Source organism: Rhagoletis pomonella, unplaced genomic scaffold, assembly GCF_013731165.1.
Source record: "Rhagoletis pomonella isolate Grant_MI unplaced genomic scaffold, Rhpom_1.0 Rhpom_scaffold_00004, whole genome shotgun sequence".
NCBI classification, from domain to species: domain Eukaryota; kingdom Metazoa; phylum Arthropoda; class Insecta; order Diptera; family Tephritidae; genus Rhagoletis; species Rhagoletis pomonella.
The window spans coordinates 45,607,477-45,619,838 of NW_023458558.1; the positions used below are offsets into that span (position 1 = coordinate 45,607,477).

General features: G+C 34.8%; 1 protein-coding gene across 7 annotated transcripts in view; it reads right to left on the reverse strand.

Moving 5' to 3' along the window:
• The window catches only part of LOC118737631 (bestrophin-2), a 50,754-nt gene continuing 38,392 nt past the window's right edge, over positions 1 to 12,362 (reverse strand). For 4 of the 7 annotated variants that reach the window (XM_036468256.1, XM_036468259.1, XM_036468255.1 and 1 more), the window contains 5 exons: positions 11,266 to 12,007; positions 10,821 to 11,192; positions 6,727 to 7,363; positions 6,567 to 6,620; positions 1 to 1,103 (listed from right to left, as the gene is read on the reverse strand). In XM_036468256.1, coding sequence (XP_036324149.1) covers positions 739 to 1,103; positions 6,567 to 6,620; positions 6,727 to 7,363; positions 10,821 to 11,192; positions 11,266 to 12,007 — 2,170 coding nt within the window. In that variant the 3' untranslated portion in view covers positions 1 to 738. The remainder of the gene's footprint in view (positions 1,104 to 6,566; positions 6,621 to 6,726; positions 7,364 to 10,820; positions 11,193 to 11,265; positions 12,008 to 12,362) is intronic. The other 3 variants (XM_036468260.1, XM_036468261.1, XM_036468258.1) reach the window with 3 other exon arrangements.

Consider the following 12,362-nt stretch of genomic DNA (forward strand, 5'->3'; position numbering starts at 1 on the left):
AAATACATGGAAAAGTTCATGGGCTTTGAGGCAGTTCTAAATATTTCTTTGTAATAAAAAAATATGGGTATTCGTTTTTCCATTTGAAAAATCTTAGAGGGAGAGGGCTTAACATTTAAAACTTCTTTGGACCACCCAAATATACACACATAGATACATATAGAACACAAGCTATCGAGAATTGAGAAACGACAACACAAACCGGGTTCTCAGATTCAATATTATATCTTTCAAAAGCTACCACATATTAACGTTAAAAGGAAACTAATTCTCAAGCGTGTGCTAGGCCACATTTGCCGCTGACATGCTTTTGGGATACAAAACTTCTTAAGCTTAATTGTTACAAATTCGATAACTCTGATTACTACTTAATTCTATGAAAGAAATACAAAATTGACACACTCTGCTTCAATTACATAAGTACAGTAGTTTTCTTAAAGAACTTGTCGACATCGGAAAAGTATCGTGTTACGCTCATTCGATTAATTTTTTATTTTGAATAAGAGTTGTGAAAAGAAGAAAATATCTTTGTTTTGTTATTGTTTTCTTATGCGCATTTTTAATGAGTACAACCTTATAAAACTAGTTTATTTTTTTACTTAAAGCTTCTCCGATTCCACAAAAAAATAAAAAAAATCAACTCTATTCTTCAAGAAATGCTTCTTCTGCATACATTTAATAAGCACTGTACGCACTTTAAAACTCTTACCACCCATTCAATAATGCATCTGTACTTATTTATTTGTTAGCCTCTTGTACCTCACCATCGGGCGAGGTTTTCGCTGTTGAGGTTGTGAGTGGTTCCACGTTTGTGTTTACCGCCGCATTACTGGTCAAAAGATCTGCACCGGATGGAACATTGGATAGTGGTGGTTGCGGCGCTGGCTGCTGCATAACGGCAGTTGGTATTATCGCAGCCGCTACCACGGGCACAACCGTAGGACCACCATCGACGCCGGGCGCTGCGCTGATTGTGCGTGCCAGTTTTTGTTGTTGCCGCTGCATGCGCTCCTTTTCGCGCGCGGCTTTCAATTTATCGAAATCATCGCCTTCATCATCACCACCAGGCGCATCTGTTGTCGATTTGATTTCCATGTCATCGACTGTGAAACACAAAAATGAGGTGAAAGTGAGTGTAGTTGTTTATTATATAGTACATACAGTGAGTGTCAGTGAAAATCGTACAGTATTTATTTTTTTTTTAACTTTTTGAAAATATTTGGTGTTTTTGAATTTTACAAATTTTTAATACAATATAGTTTACACTCGAACAAATTTCCTAAACTCAAAGTTTGTAACTTTGTGACAAAAAAAAAATCGTCAAATTTCCATAAAAATTGTAGAATTTTTTGGTATGCAGTTTACTAGGCCACTTAACTTGAGTGCAAGTTTGAGGACGCTACAAAAACCGTTGATTTTTGGCAATTTTTTTTTTTGAGATGGTGTTTCGCGTTTTCATCCATATAACGCATGAACAAAATCTGTTCTTATATGGAAGAAAATATGCAACACCCTCGATAAATAAAAAAAAATAACTATATATGTAATAGCGCAGAGCCAAAAAATTCTGGATAAAATGTGTGAGATTTTAATGAAAATTTTACGTTTTTTTTAATTGTTAAAAAGTTAGAAGCTTTGGGTTTTATGGTTTTTTTTTGTAGTGTGAACTACATATGTATATATATTTTTAGTAAGAATTAATAAGATTTAAGTAAAACAAAAAAAAAAAAATTACTGCACGATTTTCACTGACATTCACCGTATGTAATCACCAATGGAACTCAATGAGAAATAAAATTATGCTTTCTAACTAGCTAGCATGCAATTGGAGGAGGTTCTATAAACTAATACATATATATGTATGTAGATATTTTGAGCAATTCGATGTCGAAGTGTTAATTTATTTCAAGTTCAACCTACTGGGTTTGGCCCTCGAAGGCTTCGATAACATATATGTACATAATTAAAAATAAAAACATTAAAAGTACAAAATTTATGACATTTAAGAATCGGATACAAATTTATATAAATTTCTGACATAAGTATGCACAGAGTATTTTCGATGATTTTTTCGTTAACAAAAAACAATTTCTTCATCAAAACAGTTTTTTTCTAATAAATAGTAGATATATATGTCTAGGAAAATATTCGATCCACTTTAGAAGATTTAAAAGCTTTAGTTTATTTGGTGGCAGTTATGAAGGTTTCCTATGCGACGCACACATTTGTGATTTCGAAACGAATGCAATTAAATGGCGAAGCACACTCGATATCGAATGTCGCGATCCCAAAAACAAATTTCCATTCGAGTTACGTTCGATTTTGAGTGCCGCGATTCGGGGCCGGATTTATTAACTTTGATAAAAGTGTCTGTAAACATATTTAGCAAGGTGAATTTATACAAGGTGGTGTTAGCAGAACAAAAACAAAAATTACAATAACAAATTACACGCCCATTGACAATCAGTACAAAACAAAATTACAACAAACACATAATTTTGACAAAAGGTACAAATTCGCCGTGAAATCAGCGGGCCCGGTAACACCACCTTGTATAGATTCGCCTTGATATTCAGCCTTATCGTTAGTTTCGCCCGAAAAGGAATTCGCTCGAATTTTTTGCAACCGCCCGTAATGAATCCATTGAAGCGAAAACATAACGATCTCGGGCGAAAATTGAACTCATGACAGCCATGAAAGTCCCCACATGGTCCTTTTTATGACTTTTTTGTTTTCTGCGCTTCAAATGGCTGCTTTGTTTCTTTTTTATTATGTTTTTTTTTGTATACCAGTCTATAAAAAAAACCTACCAGACAGATAACAGACAAAATTTTTCAATCAAATTTAATCCAAAACGGTCATAAAATATAACTACGATCGAATAAATTGGTCCCAATAATAACAATGAAAACAACTAAGAGACCACTACTATTAATAAAAGTGCTAACTGTGACTAAAAACCAACAAAAAAATACTTTCGACAAGTAAAAAGTTTAATACATTTATTTTGTCTACCTTTTAAAATGTCAATGATTAAGCAGCATTTCCCAAACAATTCTTTGAGTAGTGCTTCATGTAACAACTTCTCAACTATACATACCTAAATATATGCATGCATGCTAATCAGCTGTGAAATGCTCAAAAATATAAGGTGCAATCCCGTATTCCTCGGACCAAAACTAGTAAAACTGTCAGAAAATAAAAATTCGCTCAGAGCGAGAGAGTAACATTGAAAAGTACGGGATCGCTTTCTAGTAAAAATGGTAACTCCTGTCAACTTCAACACAACCTCCCAATTTTGATTGTAATTTTTTGCTTATTTTGTATGTAAACACACTCAGCTCACGCATGTAAATAACCGAAAATACTATCAAATTGATTAGAATCCACTTAAACAAGTTATTAAATACTTTTCAACATGAATTAGCAGAGTGCACTTTTCTTTTGTTTACAATCTGGTTACCAAACACAACTACAGCTGATCGTTTGACACATTTACCAGAATTTACCAGCAAAAAATTCTCGGACTAAAACTGGTAACTTCTGACAAAGAGAGAACCGTTTTTACTCTCTTGTTTTCCTCTGAATAGTCAGAAACCCAAGTACGAGATCGATTGCCAGTAAAATCTGACTAGTTCGGACTCGTACGGGATCGCAACTATGCATACATATACATGTTTATACAGGTATAACTAAATATAATAAAGTATGAGTATGAAATCTGTTCTAAATTTTTGCCAATACTCTGCTAAATAGGTAAAGATATACCTCATCATTTTGTGAGGTAAAGTTGGCCAAATACTAAATAGTAGAGAAGATAGACAAGGACAATTACAGGAATATAATCAGAATCCATTATGGAAAATCTACGAATTCGAATGCCTGCTACGAATACAAAAAATTGCTATCACTCAATCCAAATGAACTCGAAAATATCATTTCCAATTTCGAATACTGATTCGAAATCAGCTAGTGCAAGGGAAACAATAGACATTTTCATATTGTATGTATGACATTTTGCTCATGCTGCCGCAGCAGTCGCAATGGCCCAGTGAGCAACATAGACTGCCATGTGAGAGATCCGAGTCGTTCGGCAGCGGAACTTTTTTTCTTTTCTTATTTAATTTTTTTTCTTTTTTCAGTATTTTTTTGTAGAGAAGATTTCATTATTTTAAAGAGTAAAATATTTTTTTTTTATATTAATTTTTATGATATTAAAGTAATTTGGTTTTTTCCTAATAAATTGTTTTTAAGCTATTATTTCCACGCTTCAAAAAAATATTCATTCATTAAATTGCGACTAGCAGATGAATGTATGTATGTACACATTTATGTAATAAATATAGATTATTAACAATAATGCAGCTTTTTCCAATATTTTTAAGATTCAGTGATTTTAAATTTTGTTCCGACATCACAAAATCGTTGTAGAATATCTCTACGAATCTTCATTACGATAACTATCTACGAATTTCGAATTGACGTTCATAGCCATTCGGAGTCTGTGATAGCCCTGAATACAAAATACAAATAAGCGTTCGGGAGTAATACTGAAAAATAATTGCCAAGTCTAAACATATCTACATATATTTTAAAATTTTGCTCAATTCCTATTCATTCGAAAACTATATTGGCACTCCCTAATGTATGTACATATTAGGGATGTTTCGAATGTGGAATTTTAGACATCCACGGTTGCGAATGCGGATACGGATGTTTAAAAGCTAACTTCGCGGATGCGGATGTGAATGCGGACGTCAAGTATTTCTAAGAAATAATTTAGGTAAGTTAGCTATGAGATTTAGGTTTATGAGGCTAGTCATTTTTAACTCAACTTTTTCACATTCTATTTTATTTTTATTTCGCTGCGTGCAAATTTTGACAATTATCACAAAATTAAAATAAATTTGTTTGTTGTTATTTTATGACCTTATAACAATTATATTCAAAAATTTTTATTGAGGCCGTTTTTAATGAAAAACTAATGTGGAAATGCAACAATAATTATGAAAATCACCACATTTCCTCATCAGTGGGATGCGATCTAACGACCCCACCTGACTCAGCCAGTTGCTTACGTTCGCCTTGCAAATTCTTGTTGCTTTTTTCCACTTTTTTCATTTGTGAAGCCAACTACAATCAAGCGCAGCTATTCCAGTGCTATTCGAAGTTACTCATGTGGTTGTTGGTTTTGGTAATAATAGTATATATAAAAAATAATGTTTAACTTTTAGGTGTGTTCGTCCTTAAGTTATTTTGTGGCCTTATAACAATTATATTCACCCATTTTTATTTAGCTTGAGGCTTTTCCAAAATAGTAAATAGAAACTAGAGATGCATCCAGTTTTTGCAACAGAACTTTGGCAAATAATATTCCATAATTAGGTACATAATTGTCATTGTGCCAGATAGACGCTTTATATCAGTGCACTTGCATAATATTCGCGTTCGCAAAAGCTCCGAATTGATTATTGCGAATGCGAGAGCGGATGCAAATGTTAAAATTAATGCGGAAGCTCCTCGGTTGCGAATGCGAATATTCGCAACAACCCTGGCACTCTTCAAAGCTGGGCTCACACTTTTACTTGTTGACATCAAAGACGCCTGATTTTAGTCTCATTTAGAAGAATGGTAAATTTCAAAGAAAAGTGCTGAAATGGAAGAAAACCAGGGTGGTTTTATGTGGCTTTTCCGTAAATCACATGAAAAATTTGCTAATTTTTAACCGACTTCCAAAAAAGGAGGAGGTTATCAGTTCGTCGGAATATTTTTTTTTGTATGTATGTTACCGCATAACTTTGGGCCACGTCAACCGATTTCGATAATTCTTTTTGCATCGGAAAGGTAGTGTCTCAGAGGTGGTCCCATACTAATCTGGTTAAGATCCGATCAGCGGATCATGAGATATATGTGACCTGGTCTACGGAAAGGGGGCTTAGGTGTCAAAAAATCAATTTTCACTTTTTGGTTGATTCGGATGGAAGATGAGATGATTTTCACTTTTAACAGCTTTTTCACAGAAAACTTTTTTCGCACGTAAGCTCCCTTTTCGTAGACCAGGTCACATATATATATATATTTTTTTTTATATGAGAGTTGAAGTCCGTTTTTTTTTGCTAAAAATTACTTGTTAATAATAAAGATTCTTTCTGTTATAAAATCCAATATTTACCCGTATTGGAAATGAGTTTACGGATATAAAATAATATAAATTTCGTAGCAAGAAGTATGTACGTATGTATGTATCTATCTATGTGTATCACAGTACAATATCAAAAAAGTTAACGGCAGCTAAGCAATCCTAATTCGAATAAGTATAAACAAAGAATCAAATTGGGGTTAATATCGAACTTATTTTAATTTTTCTCGTCTGCAATACAGCGCATAAAACACTTTAAACAATAATTAAGTAATCAAAAACAAAACATGCCAATAAATATTGTTACAAAAGTCTACATATGTAGAGAAAAAGCAACCGAACTTGTTCACTATACTTAGAAAAGGAACAACTAACTAAACAACAAGGAATTTAGCAAAATTAAAAAAAGGTTTAACAAAAATTTTACCAGTCGATAAAAACCATCTGAAAACCTGCGGCGCATCGGCGGGACGTTCTAATGCTGATTTCCAAAACAAAAAAAAAAAATGGATAAATGAAATTTTTTTAATGCTGAAGTTGTTTGTGTTTTTATGCATCAAACTCTCTCTCGAAATTTTCACACTTACCCGTTTCGCAACTGCCCTTTTCCTGATTGATTTGCTGATCGAAGAGAGATTTGGTGCTCGATGGATCAGCAACTGGCGAGTTTGGCACTGTCTGCACCATGCGTGGACTGCCATTCGTTGGCGCAGACGTGCTAAGCAATGCCTCCACACCGCCCGGCGGAAAGAGCGTTGGCTCGTAAGTGGACTGTGTGCGCATGTATGACGCGGGTCTGGGCGGAATATCCATAGGCACGGAGCGCTGTGCCGCCGATGAACTTTGATTGTTGAGATCCTGCAAGAAAATATCGCGCACATTCGGGCGTACCTGATCGTTGGCACGCTGCGATGTGATTGTGGTTTGTTCGTCGACCTCTTCGATGACTTGATCAGTGATGCGTATACTACCGGGTGGCTTCATAATCAAATTGCCGGTTAGACTGGCCGAACTTGCACTGCCAGGAAAACGATTTTTTTGTGAAATCTCATCGACTGGTGTTGTGGAGCCGGGACGCTCTTCACGACTGAGGAAGCGCTTTAGCGCCGATGCGACTGTGTTGACGCGTGACAATGTGCCACTTAAGCTGGCAAGGCTGGGCGAAGAGCCGTGTCGCACCTTGCCATTGCCGGCTGTGAAATGAATGCCACTAGCATCATCGGCCTATAAAATTGAGTGCGGAAATGCATACATGGTTTTGTTAATATGAATGTAGAAAAAAAATTCCAATTGCAATTTGTTTACAGAACTGTCAAATATATTTTGTTACCCAAAGCATTGTAGGAAATAGCCAATTGATGGAGTTATATGGTTAAGATATTTAGAAAGTGTGCGTGCAGTTAATATATAAATCCGTGAAAGTTAGACTAACACAGTTTTGAGGTGCGTGCGGTTAAAGTGAAATCCAGAACCCTGTTACCGCACATATGTACGTGTGCTATAGTGCAGTGATTTTGAGTGAATTCAACTTAGTTGTATTTGAGTGCGTGTCACGAAATTAATTTAAATGAAAGTACACAAAAAATTATTATAAAATAAATATGTTTTATGCGTGTGTGTATTAGGAATGTTAATCTCGGCATCCTGGCCTTTTTAAGGTCCCAAAAATCCCTGGATTTTTGGAAAATAATCCCGGGATTTTCGGGATTTGTAATTTGCACTGCTGGCAATAATAGAAACTCCTTTTCTTGACTAGTATTGGCTATATTTTTTATTTTATTTTATATATATTATATGTTATATCTCTCATGCCGAAAGGGACCTTTATCTGGTAAAAGGCATGATTGACATGGAAAAGAGTAAATCTGAAAAATAAGCAATTTCTTTTCCTAAGAGACAATTTCAGGTATCGGTATGAATTTTTCACACATACTACATACACACTTAACTAAAAAAAGTAATTTTTTAGTATACGATGTTTTTCCAGCAAACCAGAGATATGTATGCACATATCACTCGCTTAGAGTGAAAAGTTGCTAATTACAATTTTTGTGAAACTCGTATTTTGATACAGGAAGCCATAGTAATTAAAAATATACCGTTTCGGAAACGATTAAAGTATTTGTTTAATTTTTTCGCGTTTATATTCAATGAAATGCAATTTAGCTAAGTCCAAAATAGGCTCCGAAAATCCGATAAGCCCAAAAAATACGAATTATTTTAATAAAGATCGAATCTTTCAGATTCGTAAGGATTATTGCTTTGCAAAAGTGTTGTATTTAAGTTTTGCAAAACACTTGAATAAAGGCCTGTTTGAAGTTTTTTCTTTCCCTGTGAAATTTGTAAAAATGGACTTAGCAACGTTTCAGCTTAAGCAAGCGATATGTATTCATATGCATACTATCCAAACTTATATGTGTAACAATTTAATTATTTTAAGGTGTCGAAAAATGCAACTCTACATCGAAGGCGGTTTAACACTTGGAGTAGTTTTTTTTGTAAATAAATATATGTATATACTACAGTCTACATTTTGCTAAAACTACACTTGCAAATATACGCTTGTATGTGTGTATATAGAAATATATATGTATTTAAGTAAAGCAATTTTACAGCTGCTGTAGAAGAAAGAATTAGAATCAAATTTTACTTTTAAGACTGAAAAGATCTTTGAATATAGTTTAAGTGCAAACAAAATGTAATAATAGGGTGGTTCAAAATTTTGTTTTTCCAGCCAATAATAAGGAGTGTATTCTCTGTTCATACACAGCATTGCAAATTTAACTTCGTTGGGCATTATGTCAATACTACCTCTGTATGTATGTATTTACATCTCATCGGCTGGATAAAATATTGTTGTATGCTACTTTTGGCAAGTTTTGGGAAATCGTGGTTGAAGTTTGGAATGCAATTGTCTCGGAGAATGTTACTAGTTAACGAAATTCTTAAATTATTTTATTTATATTTTTTATTGTTAGTAATTTTTGCGTTTATGAAGGATTTTCTTTAATTCCATGGGTTTTAGCTAAATCTTGATTAAAAAGTAGACATATTTTTTGATTTTTTACATGCAAATACACATTCATACATACACAAGTAGTAGATATAGAATGCTCAATGAAGGTTATTTTGCAAAGCTGCGTATACAGCTAAACGTTAGAGCTGTCAAACTATCGACGATACTATCGATAGTATCGATAGTCTGGTCATTTGAAACAACTATCGATAGTTTTAGTACTATCGCCACTATCGTTTCATTGATAGCGTATTCTCTTTCCTAGCGCTTTTCACATTTGCACGTATTGGTTCAAAGAGAACCAAAGTAGGCAGTATTATTTCATGAACGAACGAATAAAGATCACCCAGGACGGTGTGCGAGAAAAGAGTATTTTTTCGCAGTGACGTAATTTTTTCGCCGCCATGTGAATGAAACGGAATGAAACCATGCGTGTGAACGAAACAACCGATTAAAAAATGACGTTATCAACTATTATTATTTTTTTTCTCAAATGCAATTACAAATACGCGGTTGCCGTGCTGGGTGATCTGTTTAGTTGGTTCATGGAATTATTTCTAAAAGCGCCATTTTTTATTTTAAGCGTGGGAATAGCAGAGGTTACATTGCCGTCTTAAGAGCGTGTCAGACCGGGCAATGCAGTATATTTAAAAAAGACTGTCAAATTGAGAAATTTCAGAAAGCAGTTGCATGAGCAGCGGCACCTTCCACGTAAAGTGTCTTTTGAAAGATTTTTTTTTATTTCCAAAAGGCGAATTGCAGGGAAAATTTATGAAATCGCTTTTTGACTGTTTACACCGCGAATGAATTTCTAGCAATATTTCTCGATACTAAAATGCAACCGTGAGCCACTAAAATAAACAAATTTTTAAAAGCAAGATAGCGAAAAATAAATGGATTCATAAAAACATATGAAATGGGTCGATACTATCGATAGTCACCCTTAAGACTATCGTTAAACATCGATGGACTTGACTATCGATAGTTTGACAGCTCTATTAAACGTTAATAAATACGAAGTATGTCTGTTAAATATATTTCAGGTACAGTAGCAGCCAACAAATTTAAAATAAAATTAAACTAGTTAAGCATAAATACATACATATGTAGTATGCAGCTATTGTTATGTAAATTACACTTGTTTGCGACTGACCTTATTGTACCTGTAAAATACATATACATATATATATATATATATATATATATATATATATATATTTTCGTATATAGGTATAGGTATACATAGTAGAAAAACACCAAAACCATACATGTACACAAAAATTTAACTATGTGAAAGTGCACCCCAAACACCGTCTGTTAGGCCAATTATCCATCAATTCGATTATTAACTTGAAGTAGATACACATTTATAAGTTTGCAAAACTCTGTTCCATCAAGTACATAGTACGAGAAATAGGTGCACAAGTACATATGTATTGCAGTTAGACAGAGACGTTAACAGCTTTTGCTTTTTTGCAACCAGCTTTACATAGTTCGGGTTGTACGATTAGTTTCGCAGCGACGTTAAATTATTTATGTGTAGGTTAAGCCAATTAGTAATTATTTTGCATTTCAAATTGCTGCCAATATTGCATTAAAGTTGAAGTTGTATTTGTAGTAATTATTGCAGTGCTTTTTAAGGCACTCGAGAATTTTGATTCTAACCTCCTCTTCTTGTGACATTTCAGGAAATTTATAATTAACTGCTTGCATTGGTGTCTGTGTTTGGGTTTGATCTGGATTTTGGGTTAGCCCTTGTAACGACAATTGCTTGGTTGACCCTTTGTTACCAACCATTTCGTCGATGCGTACGCTAGAGAGCGTTGTTGGCATGGCGGCCTTATTCGACACCTCGATCTTGGCTGTAGACGGTTCGGGATGCTCCTCACGGAAACGTTCAGACGCCACGGTATATGGCAGTTCATTGGGGAACACCTCTTCCCAGTATTGATCTTTGATTAGTTCGGGATGATCGTGATGCATTTCGTCGACTATTAGATAGGAGACCTGCAGATTACGATCCACCATCCAGTTGACCTATTGCAAGAATGTTTAACAAATAAATAATACCAGAAAGAGAGAGAAAATTGAAAACGTTTTCTAAACGCACCTCAAAATCATCGTCATCTTCACCGAATGGATTGATCAGCGATTCGGCCACCTTTAGCCAACCCATGTAGAAGAAAAATTGCAGTGTCGTAAATACTGGAAAGTATAAATCGATCTTCTGAAAAGCCTCCTTATCCTGGGTCCACTGCTGACCCATCACCGAGCAGAGAAAGAACGAATAGACCGCCAAGGTGACCACTTGCGTATACACAAGCGGCACGCTGATCGTATCGTACGATATTAGTAAACCGCATTGACCTCGAAATTTATTTAATTCATCGATAATTGTTTTCACCGCAAAATCATCACGTATACGTCCTTCCTTGCGTGCCCTCGTTATAATACTTGCCGCCCACACAATGGGCAACCAATGCTTGGAGTGACGCGGAAATCCCTTATTCATACTCTCGATAATCGCCTTCTCATTGTCATTCAAGAGACCTGCATCGACGAGGTGTGTTAGCTCGGGAAATCGTTTTTTCACGCGCGGCGACACATTAATCAACACCATTGTTAAACAGAGGCAGACGTAACGCATAATTGTACGACGCATAACACGCCCACGTTCATCCTGTCCGTGGACATTGGCGCTGACAAAAACGGCGATCGGATCGGGCCAAGGTATGCTGGTGTACTGATTCCACCATCGTGTCATCACTATGGACACATAGAAACCCAGCACAAAGGACAGCGGTATAAGATCACTGTAGCTGTAGCAATATTTGGCAACGCCTTCGAATATTCTGCATAGATAAATGATTGATATTTGTGGTAATAATATTTTCTTTTACTTAATTGGGCTTAGCTTTGATTTCATTAAAGGTTTATTTGTAGCTTTATTCATAAAAAAATGCCAATTACAACTTTTTAAACCTACTTTATTTTTTATGAATAAGGCCATTAGTATTTATTTACGATCTAACATAAATAATAATACATATGTAAATAGTAAATGAGCCTCGAAAGTTTAAGATTTCGATGAGTTGTAATAATCCAATTTTAATATAAATTTTTGACATTGCCTAGACTATATAGACTCATTAGTGAGATAATGGTAATATCGAAGCGAATTTCGACTAAATTTAAAAATATTCGGCC